Raw genomic sequence first — 18,414 nt, forward strand, 5'->3', positions numbered from 1 at the left:
AACCCATCACAACACATCAGTTGTGACAAGTAGATATATATTAATGATTGTTTTTTGAAAGTACATATTGAATTGGTTATGTAAGATTGAAAGTTTAATTTAATCCTACAAAATTAAATATGCTCAAAACACATGAAAACGTTTTTATCTGTGCTCATGGCTCATAAATTAGCAAAGTGTATTCATTTAAACAATAAAATGCTGTCTTTGGTGATTCATTCGGGATATGAAGGTAGCGACATTGCAGAATTTTTTTTTTTGCACTGATTGCTATCTGCAATTCTGCATACCCGCATGAATCATTAAATTAAGCATTTAATTGTTTATATTAAATTCTTTTTTTAGCTAATTAATAAATTGATTATGAAGAGTTAGTAAAATTCACGAAATCACTGTTAATGTACATAATCAGAAGTAAGAAACAGCCAAATCGTCTCTTGTGTAACTTTGAGTCTGACATCATGATTATTTTGTGCAGTCCGTGATCTTTCTTAGGTCGCTGTAGATTTTGACCAATCGATGAACAGGGCGTGTAGATTTCAGTCTGGCTGTTTCTATAGAGCTATGAATTAACTATAAGTTTCCGTAAGAAATAGAGGAAATAATACTTGGTAGATGAAACCATAGAAAATTGAACGTTGCAGATTTCCAATGCAAATATAAGGGGGAATATACACTGAATATAAATATATAAGGTTAAAAGCTTAATTTTGTGACCGCTTCCTGGCTTAAGGGGTTATGGTAATGGTATGAACATGTGTAAAATACAAAGGGAAGTTTGTGTACATGTACAGTGTAATTGCTTTTAGAGTGTAAGTCTAGCATGACTTTACAGTTAAGAACTACGATCTTGTCACAACCTAACATTTATAAAGTGATAAAAATAAAATGTGTTTGAAATACATTAAATGCATTATACCGTATGTTACTTCAATTAATTTTTGTTTTTAGAATTAAAAGTATCTATCATAACTAGAAATAAATAGTTTAAAATACAATTTTATGAAATCTGTATATTTTAATGCAATGCTTTAATAAACTGATTAAAAGGTCCATCTTATCCAATTGAAAAATAATAAATATATTTGTCAATATCTTTTGATTGTATAAAACCAAATTTGAAGGTAATTTGATCCACATGAACTTTATAAGGTTTTGATAAAATTTTGTATCTACACGTTCTCTATAAATGAGATGATATTAAATGTTAAATGAGAATAAATACCAAATGTGACTCAAGCAAGGTTTAAGGATTAACTTAGTAAATAGCATGTCGCATTTTTTATAACGTATTATTTGGATTTGATGTTCACAAATATGGTTGATTTTGCTGTATATATTGACTGATTGCCACTTTTGAAAACACTCATACCTGGTTCTTCCTTATTTGTTACAAGTTTCAGTTAAAAATGACAGCTGTTATACATAGAAAACATTTGTCATAGACTTATTTCTTTCCCTTGGGACATGTACAACCGGAAATACTTTTATGTCAGGTTGGATAAATTGAAGAAAAATCAATGCAGGACAATTTTGACAACACGGTCATTTTATTTAAAATAAAAGCAATGAGAGTTTCATTCTCTCGCTGCAGTCAAATGATTTAGTCGTTGATCTGTGGAATATCAATGCTTTGTTACTGGAGCAAATTTTGAGCAATCTGACAATGTTACAATTTAAATCAAACAAAGCAAAACATAACATTGTTTATGCTTTTGTTTCAGCTGAATTAATTCTTATTATTTTTTCTTCAAAATATGCCTTCAAATGTAAAAATTACTTGACATAATTTAGCATTATTTAGCGTTATTTAGAATACACAAAAGCTTAAGTTTAAATATAAATATCTCCACATAGTAATTTACGTTTGTAGTTTTCATTTTACTTCTTTCTTCGCATTTTTAGCAGGGCTCTGCTGAAACAGAGTCCTGGCTGTAGGCAGGCAAATCGCCAATGTAACTATAAATTGCACAACTTCAAAAGTAAACAAAAACAGCGTCAAAGTAAAAGCTTCCGCTATACCAAATAGTTACACAAAGAGCTACGTTTTGTCAAAAGTGTTGGCATTTTGTTTGTTTTTTTTAATTTCGAGAGAATTCTCTATCTTTTTTTAGTTCTTTTATTAATAATGTGTTTTAAAAACAAGACTATGCATTTTAAACACATAGAAAGCGCATGAATATCCATGAACTACTTTGCTGCGCGTTGAAGAAATGGGGGTTTAATATATTACGCTTGTTGCAAAATTCAAGACAGCAACTGTTGAACTTTTTTTTACTAGACAGACATATTTTTGTTTATAGCCGCTTACAAAATTTGGTCGCTCTCTAATGCTTTGCCAACATTAAAAGCATGAGAGAGAGAAAGAGAGAGAGAGAGAGAGAGAGAGAGAGAGAGAGAGAGAGATTTTCCGTCTTTACTACACAATATGCATGAAGACATACCAAAAGAGTCCAGCTTTCAGTACTTTGATTATGAATTGTTTTAACATCATGTTAATCCCTCTGCTTTATATATAGACTACTTAACCTCAGAGTCCTATTTGTCCATCGGACTGTCTGGTGTATAAGATGTGTTTGTATGAGTCAAATCAGCTTGATTCGCATATAGTTCTTTATCGGAAGACGGTTCTTGGGTTATTGAATATTTTACTTGCATTTTTCTTTTGCGAGAAGCTGAATCAGAAGCTGAGTCAGGAAACTTTATCATCACAGTTTTACCGCCATTTTTCCGTTTCCCTTGTTTTGCGTTTACAGAATGGTTAATGGTTGTTTTACACGCATGTGTGTTTTTGTCTGTTTGTCGATCTGACGATTGGTTATGAATTGCTTTACAACTAATGATATTCATCTCTTCATCAACTCTTTGCTTGGTGGTATTCTGTAGATGGCAGTTTGTATTTACACTTTTTATGGTTTGCTGAGGAAGGGCATCCGGGTTTAGCCCTAGACAAGGTGCCGGGTTGTCTGTCTGCATGTTCTGCGCGGATTGTATATCTGAATAGAAAGTGTCATCGTTACTACAGAGCTTAAAATTTACCAGTACCACTTAAATTTAATTTTTTTGTACACAAATTAAAGATTTTAAAGCTAGCTTAGTATATCCCACATGTTAACCTTTTCTTTTCATTATCTTTGAATACAGCAATCTACAAAACAAAAACAGAGTATTCATATAGTCCTTACTTGGGATGAATGTATTTATCAGTTTTAGTAAAACTCAAATTACTAATGTTCATACCTGATACATATAATACTGATGAGCAATACAGTGATAGCAAATATCAACGAGGGGAGGATGTTTTCGTCAATGAATGATGATTCTGTTTTTAAAAAAAGTGACAACCTAAGTAAGGAAACTATACTGTATGAAATACCACGTAAATCTATCTATCTATCTATCTATCTATCTATTTATCTATCTATCTATCTATCTATCTATCTATCTATCTATCTATCTATTTATCTATCTATCTATCTATCTATCTATCTATCTATCTATCTATCTATCTATCTATCTATCTATCTATCTATCTATCTATCTATCCATCCATCCATCCATCCATCCATCCATCCATCCATCCATCCATCCATCCATCCATCCATCCATCCATCCATCTATCTATCTATCTATCTATCTATCTATCTATCTATCTATCAATCAATCAATCAATCAATCAATCATTACAGTACATTCAACAAAGATATTTAAAACGAACTCTCCTCATAAGTGTTAAACGTTCTTGATTGTGTACTACGTTGTCATTTTCAACGAGTGATGAAATGGCTTTGGAAAACCACAGTGAAGAAATCAGAAAAAAATCATTTTGTAAAATAAACGGTTGTTGGTTTGTTATTAGTACAGGGACCAGGACCACAAAATCACAGGATCTTGAACCAGATTTTAACCAGATTCATTAACAACGCCACGGAGGATATCCGAATTTGTCAATATTTAGAAGAATGAAAAAAATTGTAATAATCTAAATAGTTCTTTCTCATTTGCTCTTCTGTAGCAAAATCTTATGGTGTTTTGAATGCACTTACTATGATTTGACTTATAAACTGTTGAATTCTCGGCATATTCTGTTGTCAATTTCTGATCTGTAAATACACATTGATCTATTCGTAATGAGTTTAACTGTTATATCACTTTTCTTTAATACATACCTTATTTTATTGGTTTTCTTCAATGTTGCAAATGTAATATCAGAGATTTTCACAAACTTTTACGTTATTTATTTTGTGCATTAGATATCTTTAAAGCGTATGCATATACTTTTTTTTATTTTGGCATGTTGTATCAAAATATCACGTACAAAAACTTATTAGAATTTATTAAGTATTGCATTTTGTTTTTTTTTAAATTAAAAAGATATACCTTGATCTGTACAGTTTACACTGTTTGGGTTACAATGGCAACCCCTTATAGGATCACAGATCATTTCAGAGGAACAAAGGCATGTTTTACTGCAAAATAGTCCATAATATCCATGCGGAAGGTCATGGAACAGTTTTCTCCTGTGGTGCCTGGTTCACACACTGAAACAATTCAATGTCATTACGAATGATTTATAAACCCAAACGCTGAGTCTTCACTAGTGTAACTTCATTATTTTAACGTATTTTACACACATGTGCAATGTGCTATAGTTATTAATGAGTAAAACAGAACTATTGAATAAAGCAATATACTTTGATATATTATACTCAATTTGCAGCGGAAAAGTTTGTAATCATTTGCTTGTCTTCGATATTGTTGAAAACTTTAAAAAAGTTGTAATTATTAATGAATTATCATGTATATAGACGAATGCTTAACAGTACATACAACAAATTAAAAAGAAGAATTGCTTGGTCATCTTTTAATAAAAAAAAAATCTTTCTTAAAACAAACAAATCATTTTGCTGAGATATTAACGAAAAATATCAATTAGTGACTTTAAATAAAATTGAACAAACGACATTGTTTTCGAGCTAAAGCTGAAATGATGAAATAAGTGTTACTGAAGTTGCAGTACGAAACATTTGATCTTAAATGATCTTACATACTGATAGGTATAAACAGGAAATTGTACTCTATGTCAAGAAGTATCAAGCGTTGTTCAGCTTAATAAAAAACTTTTCCCAATAAGAAGTCTTCGTTTTTAGTTCATAGATAAAAGTTGCAATTGCAAATCGTATTCTTTACGATAATTAGAAAATACATTGCAAAAATGGTTTGCAGAACTAAAGTGCTGAGAGCGGCAAAGGAAATGAACTTCTTTAAATTTTGTGAATAAATGTCGTTACATATAGTACAGGCACTGGTCAGAAACAGACGGATTTTGATGCTTTACTCTTCAGGTTAAGGATGGAGTCTTTTCCGGTTTCCGACTTATCAAAAGTAAATTTGATTAATTGTTCATTAAATAAACATGAAAGGAAATTAAAATATCATATTTTTTATTTTGTTTATTTTCACACCACTTTTCATAGAAATAATAATCAAGGTTTATAATCTAAGGAGGACCAAATATTTATCACTTTTTGGCAATTCAGAATTGTTGTAGATTCATGTCTATTTAGAAGTTTAAAAACAAAAACGTGAATGTTGGATTTTTTCAACTAATGTGAACTGATGATAAGATACTTGGGTTTCAAAATATGTTTTTAAAATTTGATTAAACTATCCAATAACATTTTTATTAGCTTTATTAGCTTTAAAGCACTCATTCTATATATAGATCTATGTGAAAAATTAAAATCGAATTTTCTCTCTTATAAAATGTTCAATATAATCTTTTTTGTTAATTTACATCTTCAAAGTCGTTTAAGTCCGTATAATATGTAAAAATCAGGAATATCTTTATAATTAAAGAGTAACAAAAAAATCAAAACATTTCAAAATTTTCTAAAATTAGCGGAAATACGGGCTAAACAATATCAATTTAAGTTAAAATGTTTATTCCCGATTTAGTTTTATACTAAACTTTGACAGTATTATACTAGACTTTGACCCATGCGTGCACGGGTTGACATTGCATATGATATCGGACATTTAAATGTATATCATGAAATAGATACATCGACACACCGTATTGTTGACATTTACAGAACCAGGCTTTAATCCTACAATAATGCTTTTTGTTTCACTATACTCTGCTTAGTTAGAATAATCTAACTGTGTCTCAGAACAGGTCTTCACCACAGTTAAAATGTCTACCATATACTCGTAATGTAGCAGAAAATTGCAGAATTTTTCCGAAACGATTTTGGAGAAAATTAATGAATTTGCATTGAAAATAACAGTCAAATTATTTTATTTTTACAAACTATTTTGAGGCTGTAGATACATTTTATCTTAAACCTCAATTCAAACTATTGAAAAATTCAACACTTTTTCACCAACGTTTATTACTCGCTTCAAATTTACATACCGTGTTGACATTCGGAACTCTCGGGATTTGTAATTAGCGAAGATTGATTAAAAAAGACAAAATGGCAATCTTCAAGGACCAATAATTTTTAAAAATATATTAAGCAAAAGTCAGTACTTTTCCGATTTATGTATAATCGACAATAATCTTTATTATCTCTTACACTGTGTTTATTAAATTTTCATTATCGGATTTTTAAATTTGATATAGATCTTTAAATACAACTTTATGGATTGATGAAATAAAGTTGTCTAAGCGCCTTAAATCAACAGACAAAATATTGTGCAAATCGTATCTTTTTAAAGAAGGATTACATCCATTGTCAAATAAACAAACGTTTGATAGCAAAATTCGTGAATCATTAACACCAAAAGACCTGAAATATAATTCACGTTGTTAGTTCTTTAAAGCAATTTCAGTTGCTTTGTTTTTTTTGTAGAACGTGGACAAGAAATGAGCAGACAAAACATTTATTTAAAAAAACACATTTATTTAAAAAAAAAAATAGTATCAAATGAAGATAAGAGTGATACTAATTAAACGTTTAATAATAAATTGAACACATCTAAGAACATATGTTTATTAAAGCTACATTTTTTCAATCGATAGAAAATTTTACTCACCTAAACACGTGTTTTCTTTCAAAATATATCCAAAACAACATTGGGTGATTGCGCTGAAACATATAATTTATCTTAAATTTAGCATTAGCATTAACGGTTAGAACAAAAAAAAATAGTCAAGCACCAAAAAATAAGCCTGTCATTAAACCTAAACCTTTTCAATAAATGGTATAAAAACCCATCGCAAATGATTTTAAGGTTAATGAACTCAAGAGCAATTTAGTCTTGTGGGTTTATGTATTGTTTAATCAGTTTTTCTTTTGTTTATATAACTTGGCATTCGACAAATGTTTAAAGCCTTTTTAAAAGACTACAAACTAACTCACGTTTTTAATGGACTTAACGACTCTATAACTTTTTTGTTATACTAATAGTGAATCAAACAATGTCAAAAAGTACCAATGGTTATTGTAATGGTAATTGCTTGTCATTATTGTAATGACATGTAATTTAGGTTAGCAATCTACAATACGCAGATTTCATTTCACACACTGTTGCTCTGTCGTTCATGTTTGCAAATGTTCAATGTTTGATTTTAAGAGAAACGTTTGTGGATAATAATTCAATTCAATTAAAGCATAAACCAACCTGTTCGGTGGCATACATACTCCTGGTCCAGTGATATTTTTGCAGACAGTCAAAGAAAAGCTTACACAATACATCAAACAAAACAATGATCGGTGTTCCATTACTAATTTTGGTTGCTGTTCAAATGAAACATACCAAGAAAAAAAGGGGATATACGCTTGTACAATGCTACACAAAGAACGGTCAAACGTTGTCGGAGGCATTTCCTAGTTGTTGCTTATAAGCTCATAGTAAACGATACGCGTACATTGACTGCTCACATCAGTTTACATCAATATCTATACTTACCTGCATCAACTTTTTGCATTTTCCCCGAGCTGCCTACGATCATGCCTGAACTTTTGAGACCACCCCTGTGGTATCATCTAGTGTTTACCCATAATGCACAAGCATACTTCCGTTTCAGTTTTGTTCGGGCATTCGAGAAGAAAAGCCGCGTGTTTTTCTTCGATTAAAATTTCTTAAGCCTGCGGTCTTAAAATGTCTGATTCATTTAAAATTTGCGTAAAATGTAATAGAGAAATGACCGTTTTGGATGACCACGCAGAGTGCTATAGACACAGAGTTTGCAACGAAGCATTTCCATGCGAAGTTTGCAGTAAGTGGTCAGAGGAAAAACGGACGTTGATCAGAAAGATGATCGAGCGAAAGAAATCTGAAGCGGGGAGAAAGTCAGCTACATTGCCAAATCCAGAAGTTCCCTCTGTGGGGAATAGTGGCAATCGTTCTGATAGTCAAGTTTCCTCTGCGGGAAACGTAGCTGCGTCAGAAATTCTTTCTCCGACAGAAATGAGTCAAAATGGCGGCGACTTGACGCAGGGTTCAGTCCCACCGCAAGTAGGTAATTTTCCGCCTTTCGTGTTGGGGAATTTCGAAGCCCAATGGCAGCAATATCAAGAGAATTGCATGAAAAGGTTGATTGACGCTAGAATTAAAGAGTTGGTCCAGGATTCGAATAAACAACCGACTATTGCTATTACGTCTGATGTTCGTTCAGACAGGGCGTGTAACAGGTTCGATAGATTTCGACCGTCAGATGATCAACGCTCCAGAGAATCGGATGACGATGATCTGGTAAGTCAGAGAGGTGAAACTGATCAAGTCTTAAGCAATTCACTTGATGATGTTATTGATGTTCACGAGGATAATCGTTCAGAGTTTGATAACTCTGTCTTGGGTTCAGTACATACGCATGACACAGACTCTAATGGTTCATGCATGGTAGACTGGAAAAATTTTGTTAAAAAAGTGTCTACAGAACTGAACATCAACTCAGTTGATGCCTCTGAAACTCAGAGCCGAGACTTCAAATCATACATGTCAAATCGTTTGATTGGGACAAAGTCATCTACCCCACAACAGTCTTTGCCTATGGATGGGTACATTTTAAACACATTAACAGATGTTGATGAAGAATTCCAGCGAAAAGGTGCGATTCGGACTTATAAAGCATCAGATGATGAAAAATACCGAGTCGCTTCTTCCGACTTTGACAAGTACTGCACAACGCCGCGCCTTGATGACAACATTGAGGACAGCAGTTTTACAACAGGGAGAAAAGGAAACAAAAATTCTTACCGTTTCCGCAACCCTATGTTGCATTCACGCAACAATGAGTTATGGAAGATAGATCAAGGATCTCGACTTCTTCTAAGAGAGTTGACATATGCCTCTCTAATTACGTCCTACGTTGATAACGTTGTATCTGATGAGGACAAGACAGAGGCCCTACAAGCACTCATGCAGGTGTTCAAGTCAATGGCTGATGTTACTTCCCGCATGTTAGTGGGTGCAGTTGCAGCCCGCAGAGCCATTCACATTGAGGATTTGGCTTTTAAAAACAAAGCAACTGAAAACAAACTCCTTGTACAGACAACTCTGAATCCTAAGCTCTTTTGTGGGAAGTATTTTGATATTCTTCACGCAAGTGCAGAAAGTATGCGCGATGCTAAAGAAACACAGCACCTGAGGGGTTCAAAGCAGAGAGATGGTTCAGCCCTCAGTTCTGCAAGGAAAAGAAAGAGAGATGATTCAGTGGGCACCTCGGAACCGAAAGAACAGCAGTCATCCTTTGCAAAGAAGGGAAAGTTTGCTGCAGAAAAGAATCAAAAGACTACTATAGGAAGAGGACGAAATTTCAATTCAAGAGGTTCCTTCAGAGGTCAAACTCGTGGCTCTGCACAAGATCGTTTGGGGTTTCGTCCCCCAAAGTAATTTTGACGGATCAATTAGAGACTCGACTCGAGTTGCAGAAATCAGCCAAAGTAGGCTGTCGGATCATTTCGTACCACAGGGAGTGGATGAAAATTACATCCGACGATTGGATTTTAAAAATAGTCCAGGAAGGACTCAAACTTGTGTTCATAAAACACCCTCCAAATACAGGAGTAAGAATAACAAATGTACAAGATGTCGTCCAAAGACAATGTATTTTAGAAGAAATAGAAAGTTTATTAGAAAAGCATGCCATAGAGATTGTTCCCAAGACCCAGGAAGGTCAGGGGTTTTACAGCACCTTTTTTGTTGTTCCAAAACGAGACGGAGGTTACCGTCCGATTCTCAATTTGAAACCGTTAAATATATTTCTCCAAAATCAACATTTCAAGATGGAGTCTTTAAGGTCAGTAATACAGGCTCTGAATGTAGGAGACTGGGTGGCATCAATAGATCTAAAGGATGCATATCTACATGTTCCAATTTATCCAGAAGACAGGAAATACCTCAGGTTTTGCATAGACAATATCCATTATCAATTCAGGTCAATGCCCTTCGGTCTAGCAACAGCCCCAAGAGTGTTTACGAAATTAATGGGGGCAATAGGTGCACATCTAAGAAGTCAACAGATTTCCATTTACATGTACCTGGACGATTGGCTTCTCAAAAATGCAGATCGAATGACATTAGTTCATCAACTAAGGAGAACTTTGTTTCTGCTGATGGACTTGGGCCTGGTAATAAATCAATCCAAGTCAATTCTGCAGCCAACGCAACAGATAACTTATCTTGGAGCACTATTCAACCTCCAACAGGGTATGGTCTACCCCAGTTTGGACCGTTTTCTCAGTCTGTTTGGGGCAATTTCTACCATGGTTATGGAATCTTTTATCCCAGCACGTACATTCCTCAGAATCCTTGGTTTAATGGCAGCCTGTATAGATTTGGTACCTCTTGCCAGACTCAAGATGCGTCCCATTCAGTTCTGCCTTCTGTCCCAGTGGCGTCCACATGTGGACGAACTGGATCATCTGATTCAAATGGACAGTTTCCTCATCCCACATCTTCTCTGGTGGATAGAGAGAGGGAATGTTCTGGCAGGAACGTCTATTCTGAGCTTCAGAGCAGACCTAACCTTGTGGACGGATGCATCAACTTACGGGTGGGGAGCCCACCTAGAGGATCGCAATGTGTCGGGGAAATGGACGGTGATAGAACAGTCATTACATATAAATCTGTTGGAACTCAGTGCAGTGGAGAATGCACTTCATCACTTCAGGGACAATGTCAAACACAGGCAAGTCTTGCTGAGGACAGACAATTCAACAGTAGTGTCTTACATCAATCGCCAAGGGGGTTCAAAGTCTGCAGCCCTATGCGTGATGACATGGAGGATTCTGCATTGGTGTCACCTTCTCGGGATACAGCTCAAAGCAGCTCACATTCCAGGGAAAAAGAATGTAATAGCAGATCAGTTGTCCAGAGGGCGACAAATTCCCAAGATGACAGAATGGAGTCTCAACCAAGAAATAGTTCAGCAGATTTTTCGAGTTTTTCCCACTCCAAACATAGATTTATTCGCAACAAGGGAAAACCGGAAACTAGCAGTGTTTTGTTCTCCGTTTCCAGACCCCTTGGCATGGGAATGCGATGCGCTAGCTGTAGATTGGACAGGAATGTTTGCATATGCATTTCCGCCTCCCATATTAATTCCGAAAGTACTCAGGAAAGTGGAACAGGAGTCGTGTGTTCTTCTCCTCATCGCTCCGTTTTCACCAAGACAGTCATGGTTTCCAGACCTACTACATCTATTGGTCGACATTCCAAGGGAACTTCCAATAATAAGAGACATGTTGACTCAAAGAAGAGGGCAGTTCATTCATCCAAGTCCAGAAAGTCTGCATCTGGCGGTTTGGAAAATTTCAAACAACAAAGAACAGAGAATAGATTTTCTGAGAAAGCTAAGTCATTTATCTTCAACTCACGAAGACAGTCAACAAGAAAAATGTATGATGCTAGAATACGAATCTACAAGGAATGGTGTGCCAAAAACCAAAAGAATTCAGTTGAGGCCACTGTAGCTGATTTAGCAGACTTCTTCATCTATTTGCATGAAGAACGTAATTGTAAGCCAAATACTTTAATGGGTTATAGGTCAGCGATAGCATCTATGCATAAGGGTTGGAGCAATAGTTCTGTCAGTAACAACACTGATCTGTCAAAGTTAATAAAAGGAATATACAATTCTGAACCTAATGTACGACCATTACTTCCAAATTGGGATTTGCCGACTGTTCTTTGGAAGTTGTGTGACTCCCCATTTGAACCGATGAATTCATGCGATATGAAGTACCTTACATGGAAGACAGTGTTCCTTGTGGCTCTGGCAACAGCATCAAGAGTAAGCGAAATTCAAGCTCTTTCAATTGGAGAGTCACATTTACGTCTTGAGCAGAATGGAATACGTTTATTACCAAATATACAGTTTTTAGCCAAAACTCAGAGATTAGGAAAGCCATGGAAACCAATATTCATACCAGAGTTTAATAGCTTTGCAACAGACAGTAGAGACTTGCTTTTGTGTCCTTGTAGAGCACTTAAAATGTACCTAAAAAGGACAGAGTCTTCTCGTGGTGATGAAAAGTGTTTATTCTTGACTTACAAATCGGACTCGCAAAAACCAGCATCCAAGAATTCAATTTCAAGATGGATTGTGTCACTAGTAAAGTTTGTGTATGAACATAACAGTGAGACCTTATCTCATGTGCGTGCACATGATACAAGACGATTGGCAACTTCATGGGCCCTTTTCAATGGTGCAACTCTAGAAGAAATTCTACAGACAGCTCATTGGGCAACAGAAAACACCTTTACTTCATTCTATATGAGAGATGTTCCTCAAGGAGAAGCTCGCTTTGCCAAGTCATCAGTTCTTGATACATCGAGATGGGCAAAAGAAAAAGAACAAAAATAGAATATCTTTTTGGGTGAGTGTATTCTTTATTTTACTATTATATGATAGTGATTGTAATCCCGCCCAATATTTCTGCTACAAATTCTGCAAAAAGTTGATGCAGGTAAGTATAGATATTGATGTAAACTGGAGGTTTTTAAAGGTAAAACCCCTGTTTACGAGATATCTATACTTACCTGCATCACCCACCCCTGTTCATTGGGTCCTAGTTGTGTAGGCCCTCACAAAACTGAAACGGAAGTATGCTTGTGCATTATGGGTAAACACTAGATGATACCACAGGGGTGGTCTCAAAAGTTCAGGCATGATCGTAGGCAGCTCGGGGAAAATGCAAAAAGTTGATGCAGGTAAGTATAGATATCTCGTAAACAGGGGTTTTACCTTTAAAAACCTCCATTATATTACAAACACATACGTGTTTATTTCCTTATTATTAATTTTGTGTACTTACTTTGGGCAACAAATCAAAAATATTTCATGTAGAAGTTCAGTACCTTATGATGTCCTAATTATAAATTCGTCCTTGATAATGTTTATTTTAAGCGTTGTATCATTAGGAGAATGAATGGTAAATGTTCAAGTAGACAGTTCTAATTTTTTACACGTTTCTGCACTAATCAATATACTATCATAGAAGTAAGCATATCTGGCTTTGTCGTATCATTTATTTTTTTTTTATCAGAATACAAACAAGTCTAAATCTATTCAATCGTAATTTTTAACAGTTTCAAAAGTTTAGATTTCATTGTATCATGTAAAGATTTGATGTTTAATCAGATGCTGTGACAAGGATAATAACTCTTCGACATCATAGCATTGATCAATTATGTAACTCTTATGCCTGTACAATAAATTATTATCTTGTATGAATTATGTCACTAAATGATATCGATGTATATTTCCAGGATGAATTTTGAATTACAACTATAGTGAATAAATCATATATCAACGAACACGCAGGTGTCACCATTAATCACAAGGACCCCTGTGACAAAGTGACCTTACGTTTACAGATTATTTCAGTTATAAGATCTTAAAGAAGAGAGAAAACGTTAAAAATGTTATGACCTCACAATGATTACCGTGCGTGCTTTTCCTTTTTATGCATTATTGTAAACATTAAAACAAGGTTTTGAACGTTTAACCTTTACAAACGTTTATTCCTTTCGGGTTTATCAGAATTTGATTACGTGACCAACCAAGTTCATATCGTTTGAACTTATTAACGTGCTGTTTATATCTTATTTATCTGAACAAGGTGCACTACTCATTGCAGTTGTTTGACGTTATTTTTGCAATCAATTTGAAAAAAAAAAGAATTGGAGAATTTAAAGCATATTGCTGTTAAACTCAAAATATTACAACCTAATTTTAAACCCGTGATAACAACAAATAACTTCGTTGTATTTGATTGCAAATAATAGAGAACAAAATAGTTAAATATTGTTAAATATTGGGACTAATGATTTTGCAAATTATATTTACATGATGCGTAGCAAATGTTAGGAATATAATAAATGCAAATAAATTATTTTTAATAAAACATAACAATAATGGACGATATTTTGAACATCTCATGATTACTAAAAAATAAATACTATTAGTGATTTTCTACAGGAATATTGCACAATACTTTAAACTCATTATAAGGGAACATTTGCTATGTTGACAAAAAAAGGCCACAATGGGGTATAAGAAAGTTTGGTTAATTTTCTTGGAATCTATCATAGAAACGCCTACGTCATAAAAAAAAGTATAACTAGTTATGCAAATGAGTCTTTAGCAGATTACAAATTGTTGTATTTTATGTCATGAAATCGGAGTTTGTATAATAAAATCACCTGTTTTTTTTATTTATAGTACTGAAACTGTAGCGTAAACTCTCTTTTGTTATCACATCAACCTTCATTCCTATGCTGAAAAATAAAAACAGCTGGGTAAATCCAATTCTATGGGAAAATTAGTACTGTTACATGTACATGCATTTCCGTTTACGAATAAATAATAAATTATAGTACCTCTATTCTAGTCATGCTTGTTACCTTATGAATCAATAAAAATATTGATACCTGATCTAGGAAATTAAACAATTAAACAATTGTTAATTTCATACATTCTGTCATTGTTTTGATTTGAGATTTACTTTTTTGTCAATCCCAGAAACTTTCTGTATCCATGATTTGACTCAGAGCTCATTTCGCAACAAAACAAATTTCACACCGATAAAATCTAAATTGTTTACCTGTATGTTTAGATACATAATATCATTACATCAAATTTCATTCAACAAAACTAATGAAGTTTTTCACTTGCTTCTCGTGCATCATGAATAGAAATTAATGAGGACATGTTTACATGTAAATGCGTAACAATCAATATTTCCTTATCTATTGCCATAGTTTATTAGACGTCGAGATAAAAAAATCTAAATTACAACTGTCATATTATACTCCTCATTTAAACCAGAAATGGCAATAATTGTAAACCACATCAATATCATGTTTTACAATTCACATTAAATATGCGATCTCCAAAATTTGAACTTATGCTTCATAGTTATTGTACGAATTTGACATAATCGTCATTATGTAACGAACAATGACATCATCAAATACAATCATATTCGTCTACACGTTTGCTTTCATACAAATCCAAAATAGTAAACAAAAATAGAACTATATGAAATATTCATCTAAAACAATATTTAAAAATATCTTCGAAATTATATATCAAACTAGATGCAGACATATTATTGATGTTTTCCTGAGCATCCAATTTTATATCGAAAAGAATGTCTACGAAAAGTCTTCATTACAAACCAAGAACAATTTATAAAGTTTACACATTTTGATGCTGTTAAATTTGATAACATCCACATCAAATATTAGCCTCATTGTTTCAACAAAACTTGCAAATCAAAGTAATCTGACATATCAGGACCAGTTTTGGAGGAACCAGACAAAGAACGGACAGAGAAGGCTCCTGTCAACTGATCGTCGTAACAGACGTCAAAGTATTTGTCAGATTCGTCTCCGTCCAAATGACTGTCTGGTCTTAGATTGCTCCGATTAGATGGCGACTCATTATCGTTCACATATAGCTCTTCATTCTGTGTCCAGTTTTGGGATGGTGATGATAATGATGATGGTGATTTGGGTTTGAAAACGACTGTTTCAAATGCTGGTTGTGGTTGTTTTAGTTTAATGGTTTTGTCGCTTTTTCTCTGTTTTGACTTGCCATGTGAAAGTTTCTTTGTATCATATGTTCTTGATGATGAATAGAGATATATTGTTTGTTTCTAAACTGGTCCGAGGTTCGCCCCGTTAACAGGATTTCTATCAAACTCTTTGACGTTTCTCTGACGATTGATCCTTAAGGAGTGCAAGTTGAAATGGATACGTTCTTGATCGTTTTGTGAAGAGTCATTTGATGAGAGTCAGGGACAAGGAGACGGCTCTACGCCAGTATCTATGCTATCTGTGTAATAATGAGATAAGTTTTGATAATTAACTCTGAGGTTTAAGTAGTTGTAAACATCAGATGATGTCACTACGCTCAGGTCATGTTCTGAAGACGGACGCTGGGCTCTGACTTTAGATTCAGTCTCAATGCCTGTGGAATATATTTTTAACACGAGAAAACTTTATTGAACTTATTTGGGAATGAGAAAATAGAGTGATTTATACTTCTTTAGAACTAAAATTCAAACCTGATTAACAATTATATGTTTACCTTTACATCTCAAAACTGTTAAACATCGTAACCTTAAAGCATACATCAAAGTGCAATGAAATTAAGAGTTATAGATATCAATTTTTAAATTCAACATTTCATAATGGCTTAAACCTTAAAGTAACAATACCTGACAAAAAGCATGAACAGACGGGTGGTGACTGATATCGAGTGTTTGTAGTAATTTCTACCGATACATTGCATGGAGTCTAATATTTACACTTACTCTCAGATGAAAAATGACAATAACAAACTGTCAAATGTCAATCTTAAAATAAAAATCAAGAAAATCGAATGTTTTCAATAATTAAAAAGGTTTTAATTAAAACAGTATGTTTTTCTTTCTATATGTGTATTCAAAGTTATGAAAATATAAAATAAGTCTCTATACTGGTATTGCTTAGAGTAATTGGACTAATGAACTGTTGCCTTGGTCACTGTTTCAGTCACTGTCGGTTCTGTCAATGAAAAAATTACTTTAAGTTGAATACCTTATAAAAAACATTCACTGCGTACGTTTATAGACGTTTCTACCAATGATTCATACAAATAATAAATAAAACCAAAATTCCCCCCCCCCAAAAAAAAACACCAAACAAACAATGCAAAACCAAAATTTAATTTAAATTGCTCGTTGTTTGTTTTGGATTACCATACCTTGATCTGTACAGTAAACATTTGTTGACTTACACAGACACCCGTTCGTTTGGTCACAGTACTTGCCTGGTGGGCAGTGACATCGTCTATTACATTGACGTCCAAAATATCCAGGTGCACAGGGCATGGAACAGTTCTTACGTGTGGTGCCTGGTTCACGCTCTACATTCATGTTTTGTATAATCATAGTTATAACACTCCATTAGATTCAAATATAGAGTATTATTAATCATAAAAAAACATGTAAAGGCGCCTAAAGAAGTGCATGAATAGCTTTGTTTTACATGAAGATAAAGTAAAACTGCACTAGTAGGCAGCTTTAATTAGAGCTTTTAGAACAATAATATGGATGATTGAAAGCCTATTATCAAATCATTACTTTATTTGTGTCACCACATTGAGACTTTACATCGATATATACGCGTTCATCGGGTTTCTGACTTTTGTCAAGAATTACGTTTACTCACATGAGACAGATTTTATAAAAGACTCTAATGGATTATGCAGTCATATGAATTTATTATTGTAATTTATTTCAAATAACTAGGCCAATGCTGGTTTTTTATGTTATTTATTCTTACTTAATACAAAATATAAGAAGATACTTCTTACATCTAAAGTATCATCTATGAAGAAATGGCGAGATGGTTAATCAGACGTTTTTGTTCTCTATTGTTTGAGCCTATAAAAATTTGACCACGTGCCTAATTGTATTAATGGCTGATCATACTTACCTATACATCTATCCTTACTATGATAGTACCCAGTGCAACATTTAACAGAGGTGCCAAAACAAAACACAACAAGATAACTTTCAAACGCGTTTATGACTGGCAAGATAATTGACATTTCCATGTGTTTTCAAATTAACAATATGACAACACAAAATTAAGTCCAAAGTTAGTGTCGCATTAAAATGATTTCGTTCGGTAACCGAGCTTACATGTTAAATACCATGTAGACATTCGACCCGCCAATAGTTTGAAAGACAACCTTAGGAATGTCCAAACTAAGTATTGCATAAATCCATAATAGTTTAATAATGGTGAATGTCGTCTATCATCTAATAAGACGAAAGGAAAAAAAAACGATTAATTGCTACATTGTTCTTTTCAAAGATCTACATTTTGTTAATGTCATGTTCCTTGAATTGTTCCTGCGTAATAAAATATTTATATTTAAAATGTGAATCTCGTAATCTAACAAAA

The 18,414-nt window shown here is 33.7% G+C and overlaps 2 protein-coding genes and 1 pseudogene across 2 annotated transcripts; 2 read left to right on the top strand and 1 right to left on the bottom strand.

The window, feature by feature from the left end:
* Positions 1-3,111: 3,111 nt before the first annotated feature.
* On the bottom strand, positions 3,112-7,767 carry LOC128190794 (multiple epidermal growth factor-like domains protein 11; annotated as a pseudogene).
* A 132-nt stretch (positions 7,768-7,899) lies between these two features.
* LOC128186716 (uncharacterized) lies at positions 7,900-9,843 on the top strand. Its single transcript, XM_052856571.1, has one exon. The coding sequence runs from the start codon at positions 8,110-8,112 to the stop codon at positions 9,841-9,843; it is 1,734 nt and encodes a 577-aa protein (XP_052712531.1). The 5' UTR covers positions 7,900-8,109.
* An 872-nt stretch (positions 9,844-10,715) lies between these two features.
* Positions 10,716-11,924, top strand: LOC128190800 (uncharacterized). Its single transcript, XM_052863000.1, has one exon. It carries the CDS (start codon positions 10,716-10,718, stop codon positions 11,922-11,924), a length of 1,209 nt encoding a protein of 402 aa, XP_052718960.1.
* Positions 11,925-18,414: the final 6,490 nt, after the last annotated feature.

This window comes from Crassostrea angulata, chromosome 6, assembly GCF_025612915.1.
Source record: "Crassostrea angulata isolate pt1a10 chromosome 6, ASM2561291v2, whole genome shotgun sequence".
NCBI lineage: Eukaryota > Metazoa > Mollusca > Bivalvia > Ostreida > Ostreidae > Magallana > Magallana angulata.

Excerpts from the sequence above, each read along its gene's own strand:
- LOC128186716 (XM_052856571.1), top strand. The coding sequence starts at position 8,110 with ATGTCTGATTCATTTAAAATTTGCGTAAAATGTAATAGAGAAATGACC.
- LOC128190800 (XM_052863000.1), top strand. The coding sequence starts at position 10,716 with ATGGTTATGGAATCTTTTATCCCAGCACGTACATTCCTCAGAATCCTT.